The 22,569-nt window shown below is 30.8% G+C and overlaps 2 protein-coding genes across 2 annotated transcripts; both read left to right on the forward strand.

The window, feature by feature from the left end:
* The first annotated feature begins 11,249 nt into the window (after positions 1–11,249).
* Positions 11,250–12,883, forward strand: LOC120072854 (endochitinase-like). The gene is made up of 3 exons (XM_039025374.1): positions 11,250–11,729; positions 11,809–11,959; positions 12,373–12,883. Exons 1-3 carry the CDS (start codon positions 11,303–11,305, stop codon positions 12,737–12,739), a joined length of 945 nt encoding a protein of 314 aa, XP_038881302.1. The 5' UTR covers positions 11,250–11,302; the 3' UTR covers positions 12,740–12,883.
* A 6,909-nt stretch (positions 12,884–19,792) lies between these two features.
* LOC120074704 (pentatricopeptide repeat-containing protein At2g17670) lies at positions 19,793–21,597 on the forward strand. Its single transcript, XM_039027920.1, has 2 exons — positions 19,793–21,233; positions 21,360–21,597. Exon 1 carries the CDS (start codon positions 19,839–19,841, stop codon positions 21,228–21,230), a length of 1,392 nt encoding a protein of 463 aa, XP_038883848.1. The 5' UTR covers positions 19,793–19,838; the 3' UTR covers positions 21,231–21,233; positions 21,360–21,597.
* Positions 21,598–22,569: the final 972 nt, after the last annotated feature.

Raw genomic sequence — 22,569 nt, forward strand, 5'->3', positions numbered from 1 at the left:
AAGGTCGTTCGTCGGGTTCGTGATCATTGTGTTCATTGTGTTCGTATTGCACTAGTCATTGCGTTCGAGGGTTGTGTTGTTGTGGACGCTTGTGGATTGATCGAGGGAGTTTGAAGAATGGTTCTTCAAAGGTACGCATACTCTATCCCTTGATTTTATCGTTTAGCATGTTGTAATTTCGTGTTGTGCATGACCTGTTAGTTTCCGTTCTTGCACTAAAATTGTTTATGTTCAATTTCGAATGTAATTTGGAACGATCCTTCCGCTGCTCATGAAAATCCTCATGCTTGATTTTCTTCATTACCATCATAAATAGGACTTCACAACTTACTCAGGATTAAGGTCAAGTCTCATATAGTCATCCTAGTGAAATATTAGATTCTTTAAGTTACAGTGTTATAAAAAGAAACTAATTATTTTGTGGTCTAGTTTATGTATAAACTTCTTTATACAGGATATCCTCACTCACATGTCTTTACATGAACAACATAGTTCATATTGTTTGTAACACTTTACATCTCATGTAACAATTAGAAAATGGGTCGTATCCGCAGTGTTACCAGGATAAAACACTCAATCTTCATCCATTTACTGCAGACCTTTTAGGTTATTACTTGAACATGAACCATTTGTATGTCTCCACATACATGTTTAGGTTTCATAACATAACCTTGGATATTAGTTTATTAGATTGAATTAATGCAGTCAAAATTTCAAAGAAAATACCTTTGATTTTATTAAATAAATAATTTGTGTTAACAAAACTACAAACCACGAGATATGCTAGATTTAGGATATTAATCCCAACACTTGCCATGACCTTACAGATAGCCAATAGCAAATACTTTCACACTCTTTAGTGATTTTTAATAGATTTGTCTACTTTTCAGTTGTGAGGCATAGATTTGTTTTGCGAGCATGGACCAACTATCAAATGAAGTTGCACTTCTAGAGATGATAGCAACAACGTGCTTTGCTGCCTTTTCTTTATCGCTAGTTGACTTGGTGTATCAAGTTGACTTTTTCCTCTTCGTTGAGGACTTTGAACGTAGTTCACTTGTTTAAAAGATGGTGATGACAGATGGCTATTAACGCTCTACGCCGAGCTGATCTCATGCATTTCATCTTCTTCTTCTTGTGAAATCACTTTTGATGGTGCTAACTTCTACTTCTGCATCATTTTATAATCCTTTCACTTTTAGCTGTACTTTCTATCCTTTCTCTTATTGTTATAATCTCAGAGAAGTTTGTTGAGGCACTTTCAATCATTTTATTATAGTATGGAGTATTTAGAGAGCTTATAAACATTGATGACATTTCTTTATCAGTTAATGGAGGTTTCCCTTGAGTGACCATTTTTTTTACATTTTTTAGCATATTCCTTAAAAGTCTATATTACTTCTTTTTCCATATAATGGAGATTTGAATGGTTTAAGGCCAAATTAATACTATGCTTGTATTATCTCAATACTTGTGCACTTGAGAGCTATCCAATTGCATGTACCAATAAGCAACTGAGCCAATTAGTCAATAATTTTTGTGAACAAGCAAGTAAAAGGAAATATGAGATCAATAGGTGCACAGGAGCATCTCAACTAGGTTGACACCTTGTTAGTGCCTTCATCATACCCCATGCCTAGTAAAGGATAGATTCATTGTCACGAGATAAAATAATGCCAATTAAGCTATCTTGAAAGCGCCGAATCAATAGTTTGTCATCATGTAAGTGGATTGACATCTTTTAGCAATACATGACGAAATGACTTTTGGGTCAGCTGCCCCATTGTACTTTTCACATTCCAACGACTTGAACCTGAGTGGAATAATGATGATGCCCGAGATTAGACACAGTTGTGTCGCCTCCATGTCTTCATATATGTTTGTTCTTCTATCACACATAACTTCTTTCCCTACTTCCTACATTTCTCAAAGTCTTCTTGCAATTCTACCAATGATGGATCTAATAGCTTCTTAGGAGTAAAACCACATGGATTAGGATAAGTGTTGTTTGAAGTTTGGTTATATACCAAATTTTCCTATCTGAATGCCCCCGCTAATGGTCTATCATTAACTGGAGTGAGTAATTCCAAAACCTTTGCCATTTGTCCTTTTAACTCTTCAACATCCTTTCTGATTACTTGCACTTGGATGGTGAATTCTTCCATGACCTCGACTTTCCTTCTAGTCCAATAATGATAGAAGGTTGGAGATCTTTTGAGTTATTTTATAAAAACTTTGACTCTTTTAATCTTTCTAAAGAAAGATAAGGATTTAATATGGAGCATATACATGAATTCCTTGATGATGCAATAATTATAAAAGTCTAAATATGAATAATATTCATTAATATTTCAAGAAAAAAGAACTAAATGCAATGACTAAAGAGATTTTAAAAATTAATAAAAGAAAAAGGACATAACATGTAAATGAGTATTTATAAGATTATGCGTGATAATGAAATGACTCTCAACAAATTATGAAAACTAGAAAAAGTTAACATAATCTATAATCTACAATACATTAGAAAGACACAGGCTTTAAAAAAAATTGGACAATAACATTCATTTTTAATTTATATATTTACAAAAATGGCATTAATATTAATTATTATTAGCTATTTTTAAAAAGTAACACGGATATTTCAATAATAATTTAGTTATTAATAATGTAATTTCCAATGAGTAATGGTGGAACTCAATTTTCTTTGATTAATTACGAATATTAACAAAATACAATAGAAAAATGTGGTTCTATGAGATGAAAAAACTAATAAATAATTAATTAACATCATCACAAAAATCTTGAGATCAAATCTCGGACTCCCAAAGATTTTAATCTCTCACATCAAGAATATAGAAAAATGAACTCCCAAATATTTCTAGATTCTATTTTTTTTAAAAAAAAAAAAACATAAAAACCAATAATTAGAAAACGTCTGAAATAGTATATTAGTTTTTTAAATGTTCAAAAAACACCAAAAAAAAGGATGTAATTTAAATAAAAATTTTAAGAAAAATTTTTAGAAAAGATTTAAAAAGTTAAAAAAATATTAATTAGAAAATAAAATTAATTTAATATAAACACATATAAACAAAAAAGCATAACTAAATAAGTATCATAATAAATTAAGTAACATAAAAGAGCATATTAAGATTTTAATAAAAATATATTGGAGATCAATCTCGGACTTCCAAATTTCTAGATTCCGTCGTCGGTAATTTTAGAAAAATATCTTGAAAAAAAATTTTAAAGAAAAGAGATTAAAACTCATTTAATAAATGAGCCTTTTAAATATAAAAAAAAAATTAAAAAAAATTACACTTTATAGCAAAAAGTTCCAAAAATTCATGCACTATTGAAATTTTTTGCTATAAAGTATAAATATTTTTAAGGAGTTAATTTCAAAATTTTGAAAATAAACAAGAATATTGAAATTAATAGAGAAATATTATAAAAAAAAAGTTAACATCAAATTTATACATAAATTTAGATTAGCAAAATATACAATTTAGTAATACATTTAAAAAGTAACCAAACAAAAAACAATTATATTTATAAGGATATTAAAAATTTAATAAAATATATTAGAGGTTGATCGCGAAATCCTAAATAATCGATTTCTGTACTTAGAGATTCTAGAAAATCAAACTCCAAATATTTCTAGAATTCGTCCTCCAATTTTTTTTTAACATAAATGTAAAACAAACATTATCAAAATAAATATTAATGAACCAACACCTAAAATAAAATAGAGTGCATTACACGTGATAATTTAAAAACAAAAAGTAAACTAAAAATGAAATAAACAAATGAGAATATATATTAAAAAAAAAAAAACAAACAAAAACCAAAGCAAAACAGAAACTTAAAAATAAATAAATTAGGGGGGGAAGTACGGTTACTGACGTGACCACACACAAAGAGAGGGGAGAGATTTGATTAGCCGCCATCCATTTTTATTTTTTTTTTATTTACTTTATAAAACTTTCAAAAGTAAAAAAAAAAAAAAAACCAACTTTCAACTATTTTTTCTAGCTAATTTCTATCTTTCAAATTTTTCCCTCTTCTTTTTCCTTACTCAATTTTTTTCTCTCTCTCTCTTTAACATAGGGAGATAAAAAGTAAACTATAAAGATAAAAGAAAGATGAAATAAATGAATAAATAAAATATAAAATATAAAAAATCGAGCGACAATATTATATCTAAAACAAGTATATGTAAGGTAAGATAAAATTCACATGATACAAAAAGAGAGAAAAAGAATAGGAAGAAGTAATAGCAAGAACGGTGATAATTTTTCCTTACACCTCTTCTTTATTTCTATTTTTCAAGGTCTCTCAAGAGAGAAGAATAAGGTTGAGGATGAAATCTCGAACACATAGTCACTATTAGAGTATATTAACGTGCAGCGGAGGATAAACATAATCAATAAGAAATCTAATCATACTTAATTTGAGTTTAAACATGTTTCATAGTAACTTTTACAAAAGAAGGTTAATATATTTATAGACAATTATGTAATATCACCAGGATAAGGTACCCAATCTCATCCGTATACTTATAGACCATTTTGAAACTTGATTCATTTTTATGTCACCACATAAAGTTAAAGTAATCATATTATAGCCATGGATTCATTTATTGGATTTTCATAGAAGGATGTAATATCAATAAAAAAAAAAAACTCAATAACATTTTATTGATAAATAAAATATGTTTATAACATTTACGAACTCCGAGTTTAGGCCATTCTCAACAGTCACTTGTTGTGTGAAGTGCAAATCCTTGGGATAAGGTCCCTACCAAATGCAACCTCCAACTAAATTAGGACTTTTTGTATTATGAGATTTTTTAATTGTTGGGTAAAATTTGTGTGAAGCATTTTGTAGCCTTCTCTGTGATGTATGGATGTCGTTGTGTAGAATTTTTTTTAAATTTTGGATGGTGGTTTAGGGTTTCGGGAAGAGAAAGAAAGAGGAAGAAGGAGTATTTTTTGGCTTGTGGAGGCTAGGGTTTCTAGAAAAGAAGAAGAGATTTAATTAATTAATTAATTTATTTGTTTATTTTTTTGAAAGAGAAGCGAAGCAGATTGTAAAAAATGGTGGTTTCTAACTAGGTTTTTTTTTAGAGAACGATGAGTATTTAAAACTAAAAAAATTTACTCCATTTGCATTTTCTTTTTATGGTTTTTATTTTTAATTTTCACACTCTACAAAACATAGCTTAAGCTCAAAATGGGTTGGAGACTTAGATAACCAAATCCCAATTCAAAACTTTACTCTTTTTGTTTTCTTTTTTTCCTAACTAAATTAGGTAACTCTAATAAAACTAAATAAATAAAGTACAGAAAACTCCACAAATTAATATGTATATAAAATTGAGACTTAATTAAAAAATAACCAAAAAAAAATACAAATTTACATGTTAAATTCATTTAAAAAAAGTAGACAAAAATAGATGGTTACAAATATCCATCATTGATGTTGATTAATGTCTATCACTAATAGATAATAACATTTTGTTATATTTGTAAATAAGTTGATTGTTTTTTAATATTTGAGAATATTCATTTAGAACATATCTATCTAAACCTATTTAGGTGTCTTTTTTTCTTTTTCCTTTTTTTTTTTTTCCGAATTGGTTTATAATGATTGAAAGTTTTAATTTTAACCTCTTATATTTTAATATTCTTTTAATTATACCCTCACATTTAGAAAGCATGAAAAATCACTTATGCTAAATGCATACGACAATATACTTGGTGGATATTATCAAATAATATTTAACTTTGCCAGTTGTATTTTATACACACATACAGAGGGTTCATGGATTAAGTTGAAAGACTTTTTAGACCTAACTCAATTGTTCGGATTGTAAATTTTTTCAACTCAAATAATCCTTATTAAAAAAATGAACCCAACCCAACCCAACCATGAAATATTTGGGTTGGGTTGGGTTGGGTTGGTTCGGGTTAATCGGGCCATTTATTTAAAATTTTGTTATAAAAAGAAGTAAAAACGTAAATAGGTAAAAATCTAATTGAATTATTTTCATATATTAAATTAAGATTAACAACCCAATTTCAATTTATATAGTGAAAATTTTCTTTCTAAAGTGCAAAGAAACTACTTTGAATAAATTATTCAAAAATTATTTGAATTAAATAAAATTAAAATCAATATATGTATAAATAATTGTGTTATAAGTAATAAAAAATATATTTTAAAGTTAATAATAAATTCAGGTTGGTTTGGGTTGGTTTGGGTTATATTAAATGAACCATGAACCAATCTAACCCATAAAATTTTCATTTATATGAATCCAACCCAACCTAAATGAGTTGATAACCCAACCCAACCTAAATAAGTTGATAACCCAATCCAACCCACGGTTTGGATTGGATTGATCAGTTTTTTTAGGTCATCGAGTTTTTTGAACACCCCTACACATATATAAGGATCCATTTTATATAGTATTAAATCACCAACAAGTTGGATATTGAATTTTAAATTAGGTTGACAGGAAAAATAAGGAAGGACTAGATATAGAAGTTCAATCAACCTATAAAATTGGGTTTGGAAAAGTCAAATATGGATTATTGTAAAATATCATTTAACTTATCTATATTGTGTTTATGAAATTCAAATAGCTGTTTTTTCATGCAAACTTTGACTCTAAAGACAATTTAATATTCAAATTTGAGAAGTGATAATAGTATGTGTTGTGTTCATGCATATATTAAATTCTTATCTCTCTCTCTTAGACAAAAGAAAATTCTTATCTTTTATAATTTATATTTTCAACTAAAATTTAATGAAAATGGTCATCCAATAATGCACAATTTGTTGTGAATTTGAGAGTACAACGACACATAACGACAATACGGATATGAAAAAAATATAATATAATATTAATATATAATATAATAATAATATATAAAAATATAAAACACATAAATAACAAAAAATAAATAAAATAACAAAGAATTAATTTCTCCACTTTTTCCAACTTTTTTGGATTGATCACCAATATGTGTATGTTTCAAAACCCACAAAATGTCACAATTTGGCAATTATGAGGTAAATTACATTGATACTAATAGTGTGTAATCTTGGGACAACACATGGAGTAATCGATAAGTGACACATGCACCATTTCATAGAAGTTCATTGATATCTTCTTTTTATAAAGCAACTAATAATGGACATCTACATTATATCTAATTTAACATATTTATAATACTTTTTTTTTTTTTTAGGAATAATGCACAAATTCTTTTACTTTATATTGGGTTTTTTTATCTTTTGCTAACTATATATGTTTAGAATATTTTTTAATTTTTTTTTTTTTTTTTTTTTGTAAAAAGAAAAAATCAGATTGCCTTTTCACAACCTACTTTAGAAAATATGCTTTACTAAGATTGTATTTCTTTATTAAGATTGCAATTGAAATAGAGAGTCCCTTAGGACAAAAATGGAGAGCCAATCAAAGAATACTCAATCCACAAAAAGAAAGAAGAAAAACAAGTGTTAAATTATTAAGATATTCATTTAGGATATTCATATGTTAGGTTGAAAATTGTTAGGATATTTGTTAGAAGATCTGTTAGCTATTTTTGATACTTGTATACCTATTTATATTTGTACTTTACTTTATTGACAGATAGAATAATACACATAGAAATTATTCATTTAAGTTTTGTTTTCAACCTGGTATTAGAGCTCTGCTAGTTTTTTTTTTTTTTTCTATCATTGTTGTCGTCAACCTCGTGCACCCAAAATAATTGTTCTTCCATGATCTGTTCGTCAACCAGCCATGAAATCATTTGAGACAATAGGAATATATAGATATTCCACGTTATTCTTATTATCAGTATCAATATGATAATCATTGTAACATATATCTTTAAAACTTAGAAGATTTCTCTTTGATTGACTAGAGAACAATGCATTGTCAATTGTAAATTTTGTTTCTCTAGACAAAATAATATTTTCTTTTCCAAAACGTTCGATCAAGTTTGCAGAACCTAATATTGTATTTACTTTTGCTTTTAGCATTGTCAATTTAGAAAAGTATTCTTTATTTGTAAGTATCGTGTGTGTAGTTGCACTATCTGCTAGACATTATCTTTTTTGCTCATTTTTTAATCACCCAACATATGAAAATAATTCATGTTTCTTCATTAAAAGAAAATAATTACAATAAGAAAAACAACACTTTAAATATACAAAAGTTACTAAACAAACATGAAGATAGATAAAAGAAAACAACAATATTAAATTTAGATATTCTCAAAGTCAAAAGAAACACTTGAAGTTCCATCAACTATGTCAATCTTCTCTCTGAGAGATTCAAAGAAGTCCGCCATATCCAAATTTGTCATATGGGATGGGTCACATATGTCATTATCCTGATATACAAAATTTGCTTCCACATTTTTCTCTTTTTCCTTCAAAGAGGCTTGACAGAAGTCAACTAAGTGTTTTGACGTATGACAGGTACATGACCAATGCCCAGTCATTCCGCATCAGAAGCATTTATTTTCAATACTCTTTGAACTTTTACCTTGTGGAGCTTTTCTTTTGTGATCATCATTTTGTATAGTTCTTTTGAAATTTGAATGATCAGAACAACCACCACAAAAATAATAATGATTTCTTCCTCTGTCATGATCACGACCATGACCTCAACCACGATTATTAACATTCATAGCATGCATTTCACGGGATGATGTTGTTCCAGTTGGTCGAGATTCGTGATTTTTTTATCAATAACTCGTTATTTTGTTCAGCCACAAGAAGACATGAAATTAGTTTGGAATATTGTTTAAAACCTTTCTCTCGATATTGCTGTTGTAAGAGCATATTCGAGACATGAAATGTAGAAAATGTTTTCTCTAATATATCAACATCAGTAATTTTCTCTCCGCATAACAACAATTTTGAACTGATTTTAAATAATGCGGAATTGTAATCACTTATTGATTTTAAGTCTTATAGCCCTGCATCACCGTAATGAGCTTTAGAAAGAATAATTGTTTTTTTTATAATCATACATTTCTTTCAAATTTTTCCACAAGATACATAGATCTTTTATTGTAAGATATTCCATTTTTAATCCCTCGTGAAGATTATGACGAAGGAAAATCATAGTTTTTGCTTTATCATGATTGGATGTCATATTTTCTTCTTTAATTGTTTCTCCCAAGTTCATAGCATCTAGGTGAATTTCGGCATCGAGCACTCATGACAAATAATTATTGCCATTAATGTCAAGGGTTGCGAATTCTAATTTTTAAGGTTTTTCTTTGTAACACTATCATAAAATATTATATTTATATTAAAAAATTAATATATACTAAATATGCAAAATAACATTTAATTTATTGATTATAATAAAGAGGAAAAAAAACAACTTACCTTTAGGACCTACCTTCAATAATGAAAACAATAGGAGCTTGTGCTGATAAATGTTATGAAATTGAGGAGTACAATAGAGCACGATAGATATGGAGAAAATATAATATTATAATATACATTTAAATATAATATGATATAACAATAAATTAAAATTATAAAATAACTAAAACTATAAAAAAATTGGACAATATGGAATTTTAAGTGGAATTTTGGAATGGATTAACCCACCAATGTGTATGATTTTAAGATCCATCAAATGTCACTAGGCAAAGTGGCAAGTAGATGTGGTTTTACGTGAATAATTATAAGACATATGAACAACATGAAGATTGGCACGTTCTTTTAGAACACAAAACAATAAGCTCTATTTATTTTTATAATATTTATAATAATAAGAAATTTCATTTCTTCACAATCAAAACAAACACTTGACAATTTAATTTGTTTCACATTTAATAACTTTTAGATTTATTGTGAGTATTTATATTCATATTCTCGACTAACCGAACATTTTTTTAGTTCATAGAAATTTATTCTTGAGTTTAGATGTATCAATTCACATAGAGTGAAGGTATTAAAACTTTGTCTTTGAGATGATACTATAAATTTTATGCTAATGAGTTATGCTTATTTTGATAGATATATTAATTCGGGTTATTTTCAAATAAAGAAAAATAAGTAAATTTATTTATAAAATATAGCAACATTTAATTATCTACCAGTGATAGACCGCAATAGATAATGACATTTGCGATACTTAACAATATTTTTAATAATTTTATCATTTGAAAATAATCACACTATATTAAAAGCTTTGATTTATGAATACATTGACATATTAATGGATATAACTCTCATTTATAAGAGATGGCTTCCAAAGAGTAAAGACGGAATTGATTTTTCAAGCCAACATTTTTTTATTACTTTTCAAACCAACATTAAAATAGAAGGCGTTGAATTTTCTTTTAAAGCTGCCGAAAGAGCTATGATTTCGTAAATGCCCCCCCAAAAAAAGACTATTTGAGGCCTTGGATAGTTATTGTTTTACTTTGGTTTTTGGCCAAATTTTTATACATTCATTATTATTATTATTTTTTTTAAAAAAAAGTCTACTTCATGGCTAAGATCAACCCTCATCTTTTGTGGGTTAATTATTAAATAATAAAGTGTCCATATCCACATTAAATTCTACAAAATATTTATGACATATATTTTCATCAAAATGGCCGAACATCAAAATTTCTATTTAACGATTTTCTTTTTGAAACGGAACATTTTATCAATCACATTAACTACTCTTATTAGTAAGGGAGTAAAATCAGATGGAGACACCAACAAGAGTGTAGTTTAACTAGTATAGTATTCATATTATCAATCTCGTGGTTTGAGGTTAAAAAAAAATCAAAGAGAAACGTCAACAAGAATATAGCTAACTTACACCAATCATAAAAGATATCGAACAAATAGCATCAATGACTTTTTTTTTCGTTTACTTTCATAGGCTATCAAAATATTGATGACTTTCATATCTAACTCAACCTTTCTTAAAATTCGATTTGGTACATTTTAGTTCACAACTTAGAATTCAAATTTATCACGATTCATGTGATTGTTAGATTATTATCAATTAGATATGGGATGGGCCCACCAACATAATTACTCCCATCAATTAAGGAGAATTCTTGGAAGAAGTATTTAGATTGTAAGGAGTGACAATAATAAACAAGTCTTTGGTCAAGCTTGAACAATAATCCAAAATCATTTTAATTTCCTTTTTCTTTCTGTTTTGAAAATTCTACCAAAGATTGCCTATAAATATTTGCATTCCCCTTCTCATTTTCTTCATCTTTTCATTGCCTCATTTCTCTCATATATTACATCAATGAAAAATATGAAGGCCTATTCACTTATAATTTTAGTCTCTGTCTTTGATTTGGGAGCTGTCTCAGCCGAGCAATGTGGGCGGCAGGCCAATGGCGCCTTGTGCCCCAATGGTCTCTGTTGTAGCCAGTTCGGGTTCTGTGGCAATACCGATGACTACTGTAAAACTGGTTGCCAGAGCCAGTGTCGCGGCTCAAGTTCTCCTACACCCTCTGGTAGTGGCGTTGGAAGTATCATCAGTGAGAGTCTTTACAATCAAATGCTCAAGTATAGCAGGGATCCTCGGTGTCCTAGTAATGGCTTCTATGCCTATAATGCTTTTATTACTGCTGCTAACTCCTTCCCAGGCTTTGGGACCACGGGAGATGTTGCTACTCGGAAAAGGGAGCTTGCAGCTTTCTTTGGCCAAACTTCTCATGAGACTACTGGTTTGTTTGAAAACTATATATTTATTCTTTTAAAAGTTGCAATGTTACTCTTAACTTAAAAACAATTTGTGAGATGCAGGAGGATGGCCAACTGCACCGGATGGCCCATATGCGTGGGGATACTGTTTTATACGCGAGAGAAATCAAGATGTATATTGCACACCTAGTCAACAATGGCCATGTGCTGCTGGTCAAAAATATTACGGTCGTGGACCGATCCAACTAACTCAGTAAGATTTTTTTTGGGTTATATCATTTTGATTTCAATACTTTAGAGTTTGGTCAATTTTAGTCTTTGAACTTTAGATAAATCTTAAAATTTAGTCCATCAATTTTAAAATTTATCAAAATTGGATAAATGATAACAATAATTTTCATACAACAAAATACAATATGTTTTCAAAAGTTATAGTAAAAGAATTTTTATAGAAAAAGTTCTCAAAAAAAACAAATGAGAAACTAGTTGTAAGGAATAAATTTAAGATTTATCGAAGGTACACAAAGTAAATTGGACATTTAAAAGTTGATGAACTAAAGTTAAACAAACTTTAAAGTATATAGACCAAAATAGTATCTTTAATATTAAATCTAATCACGAGTTATTATCTGAACCATAATTCATATCATTTTGAATGTTTTTTAGCAACTACAACTACGGGCCAGCAGGGAATGCAATAAATTCGAATTTGCTGAGCAACCCTGATTTAGTCGCCACAAATGCAGTTATATCTTTCAAGACAGCCATTTGGTTTTGGATGACACCACAAGGAAACAAACCATCTTGTCATGATGTTATTACTGGTAGATGGCAGCCTTCAAGTGCTGACACAGCTGCAGGAAGAGTCCCTGGATATGGTGTTCTAACCAACATCATTAATGGTGGACTCGAGTGTGGGCGTGGCCCAGATGGTAGAGTTGCTGATAGGATTGGATTTTTCAAACGATATTGCGACATGTTGGGTATTGGTTATGGCAACAACTTAGATTGCTACAATCAAAGGTCTTTTTAAATATTTAGTAATCTTATATAGTATGCAATAAAGTGTCCTCAAAGATGCAGAGAAAGTACGAGGGCTGGTATGTGTAACATCTAAACGTATTTAATAATGTTACTTTCAAGTTTCAATAAAGTGAGGATCTTCACTTTTCCCATATATCAATGGGACTTCATCTCTCTTTTCTTTTAGGTTTTAAATACATATACTAGGTTAAAAAATATTTTTGGTCCCTAAACTTCCATAAAAGTAATAATTTAGTTCTTAAATTTTGGTTGGTAACAATTTAATCCTTATACTTTCAATTTTATAACAATGTAGTCACTAAACTTTAGTATGTAACAATTTAGTTTTTGTACTTTGAAATTTGTAACAATTTAGTCTCTACCGTAAATTTTTTTCTAATCAAAGTTTGATGTCAATTTTTATCATTTTATGATGTAGACTTTGTATTTCATAAAAATATTAAGCTTTTAATTAGTTTATCAGTTATTTATGCAAGAAATCTCATTAAATCCTAACAATCATTTCTGAAATAGAGACTAAATTGTTACAAATTTGGAAGTATAAGGACTAAAATGTTACATAATAAAGTTTAGGAACAAAATTATTACAAAATTGAAAGTTCTAGGATTAAATCGTTGCAAACTAAAGTTTAAAAACTAAATCGTTACTTTAAAAAAAACTTAACGACTAAAAGTGATTTTTAACCGAAGATAATATCACCTTCTTGGTGATTCTAACACACATAAAATGCTACTATAAATCAACTAAATCAAATAAAAATCCACAAAACACCCTCTCCAATCTAGAAATTAAGGTTTAGTTGATTTTTAAAGAAAATAATCATTCAAATAATAAATAAATAAATAAGATTAATTCTGAGTGGAAACCTAGTTCCTACAGGCCCACCGCAATTTATGTAAAATTAAATGAAAATTTTTAATTTTACGAAGTGAGAGAATTAAATACGAAATAGGAAAAAGACAAGTTGCCCCGAGAATAGGTGGTGATCATTGATTTGTCAACATCGATTTTGTGTACAAATCAACGGTGACCATAAATTCTTCTATATTTTGTTGTCAGCTTTTGTTGGTTTTAGACCGGTTCAAAATATCCATTACCATGTAAATATCCGAGTTTCGATTTTATAAAAATATCGATATCGATAGATATTTCAAGAAGATTTATGAAAATTAATGAAAGTTTATGGAAATTATTATGATTAATTGATAAAATTTTAATTGTGGCTTAATTAGACTATAACCAATCATTTTTAACTACAATTTCTATAAAGTAAGACAACATTTAGATGTCTATTGTAAACGTCTGCGTAAATGTTGATGCGAGAGCAGAAATTTAAAAAAGAAATAGAAAATAATTACTAAATAATATAAAGTTTAAGAATATTTTGAGATGAAATGATGTGAAAATTTTAAAAGTTTTTTATGGTTAAAAAAAACTCATGTTTGATCAATTTTGAGATGAAATAATGTGAAAATTTAATTTTAAAAAAAGTTTGAGTAAGGTTAAGATAAACATATGCTATTTTTTGTGATTTTTTCAAATTCAATTTCTTTATAAATGAAAGATTTAGGTCGAAAATAAAACTAAAATTTGAGAAAAGTTGAAAATTACAAAAAGTAACACATAAAAAAGGTTCAATCCTTTTGTCGAAAATGACATTGGTGTGTGAAACTATAGAATTGTATGTAACCAAGACCATAAAATTTAAAAACTTGAATTGAGCTATCGTAGTTAATTAAAAAAAACAAAATTTTCATGAAATATCGAAATTTCTTAAAATCTCGATATTTCGTTGAAATGGGAGGAATTGGAATATTCTTGAAATACTCTCGAAATTTCAAGAAATCTCGATCGTCGACATTAGGGGAAAAACAAAATTTCCCCAATCAAAATTTCGAAGCCATCGAAATCTTGAAATTTCGATAAAAATTTAAAAGTATGGTTTAGAGAGGTTGGTGATGTCAACCATCGAATCACAGGAGAGGCTACAATAACCTTTCACTCAAAGTATTGTTATTTTATTTTAGGTTATATTGAAAATTTAGTCATAATCGTTTAGAGATATGGTTTGATAAAACCTTCATAAACAGTCCCTACTCTAAAATTACCAATTGACCCAAAAGTTTAAGATAATGTGTGAAGACAAATTTAATTATATATCATCTAACACTTCCCCTCACCTATGGGCATGAAATATGAAGAAGACCCAATAAGTGGAAATCAATATTAATTGAAGAGGAAACAAACATTGTAGGGGCTTGGATCAATTAGTGATTTAAGATGGTATTGAACGGTCTAGGAAGGTCTTGTGTTCAAGCCTTAATTAAATTTACCTTATGATATTTTTTTTTTGCAAAGCCCTAATTAAATTTACCTTATGAGATTTTTTTTTCCAACTATATTCACTATTTATGAGACTTTATAAGACTCTATAGACTAAATTCTAACTTTTAAAACTATAGAGACTAAACTTTAACTTTGTCCAACTCATAGTGACTAAATTTGTAATTGAAACTTTATTTTATTATTTTTTGGGATAACAACACATAACACCTTAATAAAGTCTCTATATTTTAATTATGTCAACATTTTCTATTATTTTTACAAATGTCTAAGTGGGTTGGTTAATTACACAAAAATTAGGATCCAATTATCCTTTTAGTCCCCAACCTACCATTATACTTCTTGTGGTAGGTGGCTGGAAAGAGAAAATGCATTTATGATGTATTTTTCCATATTTACGAAGCATCTTCAATGTCGGAGAGGGAAATTGCATTTATTATATTCTATTAATTATTTGAGATTTCTTCTCATTTTCAATTAGAGAGAGAAAGTCATTTAATATGATTCTATTTTTCGTTTAACACATTTAGACGTATCAAGCAACTGGTTTTTTACGGATTCTTAGTTATTTTGAATATACCTTATGATATTGTTTTAGATGTTTGCAAATGTTCCAGCCAATATATGAAATTTACCACAGTATATAAATCAGAGATTGACTCAATGTTTAGCATAAATCCCAGTATATATCGTAAATCTCTTTTATATTATAGTACGTATAATCCCAAAAATCAAAATTTAATAACAATTCCCTAGCAGAAGTGTAATTCAAAATTAATTTAACAATTTCAATATATCACAGTATATAAATCACTCAATGTTAAACATAAATCATAGTATATATCATAAATTTAATTTATATCATAATATATATCATAAGTTGAGATTGATTATATATTATTAATTTAAACTTTTAATGTATTTATTATATATTATTAATTAGTTGAGATTGTTTCCCATTTAAAATTAATGTGATTTTTTGAAGTTTGACTTTAAATATAAATATATATGTACTCTGATATGTGTATTCATGTATACCTTTATTTATATGAAAATATGAAACGTATGATATTATTGTAATATAAATGGAATTTATGATATATTGTGATATACTATGGTATTGAAGTTGTTAAACTAATTTTGAATTATACTTCTATTAGAGAGGTGATGTTAAATTTTAATTTATTGAGATTAAATATGATATAAAAGAAATTTACGATATATACTTGGATTTATGTTGAACATTAAGTCAATTTTGATCTATATACTATGGTATATTTCATATATTGGTTAAAACATTTTCAAACATCTAAAACAATATTCTAAGATATATTTAAAATAACCATGAATTTGTTAGAAGAATTAGTTGCTTGATAAGTCAAATGTGTTAAATGAAAAATAGAATCATATTAAATGTATTTTCTCTCTCCAATTGAAAATGGGCAGAAATCTCAAATAATTATTGGAAAATAATAAATGCTCCAATATTAAAGATGTTTCGTAACTATGGGAAAGTATAAAATAATCAATAAATACACTTTATCTCCCCAACCACATAGGAAAATTTGTACGGATGACCCAATTTTTGGATCCAAAATGTCAAATGACCCATTTTTAAAAAATAATGTCAATTGACTATCTGCTGACATCATCGCCATACCAAATTACGTAAATTGCCCTTACTTCTTCGTCTTCTTACCTTTTTACTAAGAACCCACCAAAACTAAAAACTCTTCATTTAAATTTCCCAAGGCTAACGGCTTCGTATCGCTCATAAACTAAAAACTCTTTAGAATCCATCATTTCGGCTTGCAAACGATTCTACTGCCGCCGACAAATCGAATCTGATCGGTAAATCTTTCAATATGTGCCTGAAAATGTCTTACACTGATCAGTAATGGGGCTTTGTGGGTCGTTCTGGGATTAGAAATACACTGATATGATTTCTTTTCGTTTGCTTTTTTTTTTCAATGTGTTCTGTGATTGAAGAGAGTAGAAAGAGTTTGTGAGCGAGATAAGTGAGAGTGAAATCGGTAGAGTGATACTATAAATGGTGGGTCGTTATGGGGTTTAGAAATACTGTGAACCTATGGTTTTTTTGTTTGTTTTTCTGGTTTTCGATGTGTTATGTGGTTGAAGACGAGTAAAAAGAGAGAATGTGAGCGAGATAAGTGAGAGTTACTAGAGAGAGCGACACCGGAGAGAGTGACACCAAAAAGAGCGATACCGGCGAGAGCGAATCTAGCGGAAGCGATTTAGCGAGAGCGAATCCAGCGAGATTTAAACAGAATGTTGTTTTACAATTTTTTTTTTTCCTAAAGAAGTTTACTGATTGAATCTTTATTTCATGTAGGAGTGATTTAAGATGGCAACACGTTTCAGAATACCCGAAGTTGATCGATTTTCCGGTCAAGTAACGAGCTTGGCTCACATTGCTAATGCAAACAAGATTGTGAAGGAGAAACTTACACCAAGGCAGTTAGACATATTCAAGAAAACCGTTTTTGGGGCGATTTGTAGACGTTGACATGGTGTTTAACCGCCCAATTATCTATCTCATGTTGCTGAAAGAAGTGAAGAGGACGAGATCAGACTCAATGCCATTCTCTGTTTATGGAAAGGTTGTCATTTTTTCGAAGGATGACTTTTTGTTGATGACTGGTTTGTGGCAATCCCCAACACGAGTTGATCAGAACCAGCAGTCCTCGTATGAACTTGCTATCAAGTATTTTGATAATTGAGTGACGAAGGACACCTTACATCTTCGTCAACTTGAAGAAAAATACAAGGAGTTGGAGTTTGAAAATGATGACGATGCTATGAAGATCACAGTGATCTACTATACTGAGGTCGCAATGATGAGGAAAAACAAACAGAAAAATGTTGTGAACCTCAAATGTTTTAAGGAAGTTCAAAACTTAGAGTACTACAACAGTCTTGATTGGGGTACCATTATTTGGGAGAGGACACTGGATGCCCTAAAGATTGCGTTGAATGATAAGAGCAGTCTATACAAGACGAGGGTCAAAGGAAATAAAAATTACTTTGTGAAGTACTCTTTACGTGGATTTTCACAAGCGTTCCGGGTAAATTTTCTTAACATAATAATCATGTTGTTTGATTTAACATTACTATTGTTCTTAATATATTTAAAATTTTATTTAGGTATGGACGTACGAGATCCTAGCTTCATTGATAGCTGGAAACATTGCGGAGCAAATGAGCAAGATGACTTTGCCCCGCATATTACGATGGTCATGCTCTCACCCAGTGTCCTTCAAAGTACTCAAGAGAGAGATATTCGAGTCTAAAAATGTACGTTTACTAAAATTATGCGCCCTTTTGTTACTATTCCCCATTTTGGTCAACGCAATTTAAAAAAAAGAATAGCTTATTCCTCCGTGAGGCTCATTACTTCAATTGAGATAATGAGAAATCATTTCGCCTTCAATAGGTCTTCAAATCGTTCATTTGAAAAAGGCGTAAAGAACCAATCAGACTGACCTAGTGGATAAATCAGGAATACAAGGGATCTTCCTTCTTATATTTCTACATCTAGGATTCGACTTGTATAGTCCTTTATGGCCCTGGCCTGTAAATGGACCTTTATGAGCCTCTAAATAAATTGACACTAACCAGTTTACTGGGTTGTTAATGTATATAAAAGTTAAGGAGGGTACTGTCATATCAGATGTTGAGAGGGAGTTTCGGGATACCTCAGTGAATAGACGACCTATATTTGATCTAGGTACGGATGATGATAGTCTTGAAAGTGGCAATAGGTCGATTAATGATGGGGGTAGTCCTGAAAGTGAAAGTGACAGTGATGATCATCGTGGAGATGACAATAATGAAGTTGTCAGGGTGGAGGGAGGGGATGAACCTGAGCATTCTAAGCACGAGGATGTTGAATATGGAAGGGTGGAATAAGGGACACACACACCTAGTGATGATATGTTCCATGATGTGATGGGGGACGTACGCGATGAGGACAAGTTGAACCAACTTGATGTCTATCTTGCAGACTCCCGTAGAGAGCGACCTGTGGATGAGGAGTGTCCTAAGTGTGCTGCTCGCCGCAAGAAGGGAGCCAATCTCGACGATTCTATTTATTCATACCTGCGAACCATTGACAGTTCACTATCGAGGTTGGATGGTCGTATATCGGGTTTAGATAGTTGTGTATCCAGTATGGAGGAAAACCTGACGGACATGAAAGGGCAATTATCGGCCATCCTGTCACTGTTGCAGTCTATGTGCAAGGTTTGCATTTACTATCATTTTATGTCTTTATGTATTTAGTTTTTACGTACTCGTGAACTCATCATTTTACTTTACTAATTGAAGGGTTCCATGGTGAATGAGGAAACGACCAGGTCACCCATCCCATCTCGGATCCTGATACCATTAATGCGACTACCTCTAACACTTCCATCCCCCCTCTAGAGCCCGATACCACCACAACATCACCAATTGACATCGAACCTATAGAGGATATTTTTGTTTGAAAATAACATTAAATCCCTTATATAAAAATATCCAAATATTCGGACATTTATGAAAATAAGTTTTCAAAATAATCCTTTATTTTTTTAAACAGAATCCTTATCAGTCAATGGTGGCCTTCGTCTTGTTGGGCCGAAGTCCGGCCCACTTATTTTCCCACGCAAATCCCAAATGCTGCAAAAACCCTAACATTGAAAAACCCTTCCAATTGATTCGAGTAGCGCAGGGGAACTGGAAGATGGGCAAATTATCGCCATCATTTCGTTCAGCTCTCTCCACCGTCGTCGTTAACAAACCGCCCCATTCTCCGGCGGCGCCTCCGCTTTCATCCAAGAAACCAACCCAAAGTGTTTCCCGGAAAAGTCCATCGGGTCAGAGCTCCGGCCACCCTGAAAAGCCTAAACTCCCAACGGTGTTCAAATCGGCTGGTCTCGCAGATGCCAAGAAGCTCTACGCCTCTTTCATCTCCACTACAAAAGCCCCTCTCGACCTTAGATTCCATAATTCCCTCCTTCAGTCTTACGCTTCAATCGCTACACTCAATGACTCCATCTCTTTCCTCCGCCACATGTCCAAAGTTCAACCTTCCTTCTCGCCGGATCAATCGACCTTCCATGTCTTACTCGCCACCTCCGGGAATGATCCTGATTTCTCTCTCGCATCGGTTCGCCAAATTCTCAATTTCATGGTCACCAATGGCTTCGACCCTGACAAGGTAACCACTGATCTTGCTGTGCGTTCGCTTTGTTCCGTAGGTCTGGTTGATGAAGCTGTAGAATTAGTTAAGGAATTATCGCAAAAACACTCGCCTCCTGATTCGTATACATATAATCATCTCGTTAAGCAACTTTGCAAGTCCAGAGATCTGTCTACGGTTTATGATTTTATTGTTCAAATGCGTAGTAGCTGTGGTGCGAAGCCCGATCTCGTTACTTATACAATATTGATAGATAATGTGTGTAATAGCAAGAATCTACGTGAGGCTATGCGGTTGGTGAGTTTGCTGTACAAGGAGGGTTTTAAACCGGATTGCTTTGTTTATAATACAATTATGAAGGGTTATTGTATGATTGGCAGGGGCAGCGAGGCAATTGGAGTTTATAAGAAAATGAAGGAGGTGGGATTGGAGCCTGATGTTGTAACTTTTAATACGTTGATTTTTGGGTTATCGAAGTCAGGGCGAGTTAAGGAAGCCAGAAAGTTTTTGGACATTATGGCAGAGATGGGTCATTTCCCTGATGCAGTTACTTACACTTCATTGATGAATGGAATGTGTTGTGAGGGTAATGCTTTGGGAGCACTGTCATTGCTTCAGGAGATGGAGGCAAAGGGGTGCAGCCCCAATTCGTGCACGTATAATACGCTGCTTCATGGGTTGTCGAAGTCTAGGCTTTTGGATAGAGGGATTGAATTATATGGTTTGATGAAGGCTAGTAATATGAAGCTTGAAACAGCTTCCTATGCTACTTTTGTGCGGGCACTTTGCAGGAGTGGTAGAATTGCTGAAGCTTATGAAGTGTTTGATTATGCAGTTGAGAGTAAAAGTCTGACTGATGTTGCTGCATATTCAACGTTAGAGAGTACATTGAAGTCTCTGAAGAAAGCAAGGGAGCAAGCCCATGCCGGATAACTGGTAAAAGTTTGGTCATTTTTGTATTAATTGTTTGTATGTTCATAACACTTATCTCCCACTGGCTCATAATCTATTTCGCAGTAGGGTACTTTTTATTTTTCCTGAACAAACACTTCTTTTGTGCAGACAATATCTGAGCCAGGAACATTTTACCCATAACCCTTACATATTCTTCACTGAGCTTTCATAACCTTCTTGGCTCAGACATTGTCATCAAGGTTCGTAACCTCTATGTAAGTGTTGTCCTACAACCTTGATGCTTTCACAGAGCTTTCTACTGCTTGATGCAGTTTTTTTAATTGACATTAGTTTACCCTCACTATGTCATTGATCTGTTATGCAAAGTTCTGCTGATTGTACATAATTTTGTTTTGTGTTTTTAGTGTATTTCAGAAACAATTGGGCCGAGGGGCTATACAATAAGGCCACATTTATATGGGCGGAGTGAAAAATGGCATAATTTGAGTTAAGGGCTAATAAGAGAAACAACAAATTTTAAAGTTTTATTTGGAAAAATGGCAAAAAAAATTCAAAATTACAAAAATAGCAAAACGAATTTATATAATAAAAAATACTAATTAGTAAATGACAAAACTACCCTAATGCAGAGATACACTGCATACCCTACCTAGACATTTTAGAGCCACAGAAGCAAAATTAAAAATCACCCAATATGGTCCTATATGCAAGGGAAGATGACGAGCAGTCGATGGTGGTCATTAGAAATTTATGGATTTATACAACAATGGACTCCCAAGGTGAGAAAGAGCAAAGTTGATTTTACAGAAAAGTTTGTTGTTGGCAAGTGAATATGTTAAGGAATTTCAATTTCATGACGACGTGATCATTGGAAGTATGATTGCGTTTGACACCAAACCATGTCAAACCATATGGAGTCTCACCATCTTCATTCTATGTGACCATTTTGCTCATTAGATCTTGAAAGCTTATAAACAAAAGCAAAAAAACATGTGGGCAAGCGAAAAAGGTTGATAACCTGTTGAGGGTAGTCATTAAAAGCTAGTCAAAATGATGGAATTCAACTTGAGTTTTGAGATTGCAAAGGAGAAAATGTGATTTTGGGGGCGACTAAATGAAGTAGATGAAGATGAGATTTAGGGTTTTTTGTTTTATTCTTTTAATAAATAATAATAATTATGATAATAATAATAATAATAAGAATAAAAATACTAATACTAATAATAATAATAATAATAAACTGAAAAATATATATATATAACACCCACATGTTTCAAACATTTAAAATTTAATTCCCATTTGTATGTTTCTTTTTAGGTTCAACAAGCCTGTTTGTATATGAAAAATTGAAAACATC

The sequence above is a fragment of the Benincasa hispida genome, chromosome 3 (genome assembly GCF_009727055.1).
Source record: "Benincasa hispida cultivar B227 chromosome 3, ASM972705v1, whole genome shotgun sequence".
Classification (NCBI taxonomy): domain Eukaryota; kingdom Viridiplantae; phylum Streptophyta; class Magnoliopsida; order Cucurbitales; family Cucurbitaceae; genus Benincasa; species Benincasa hispida.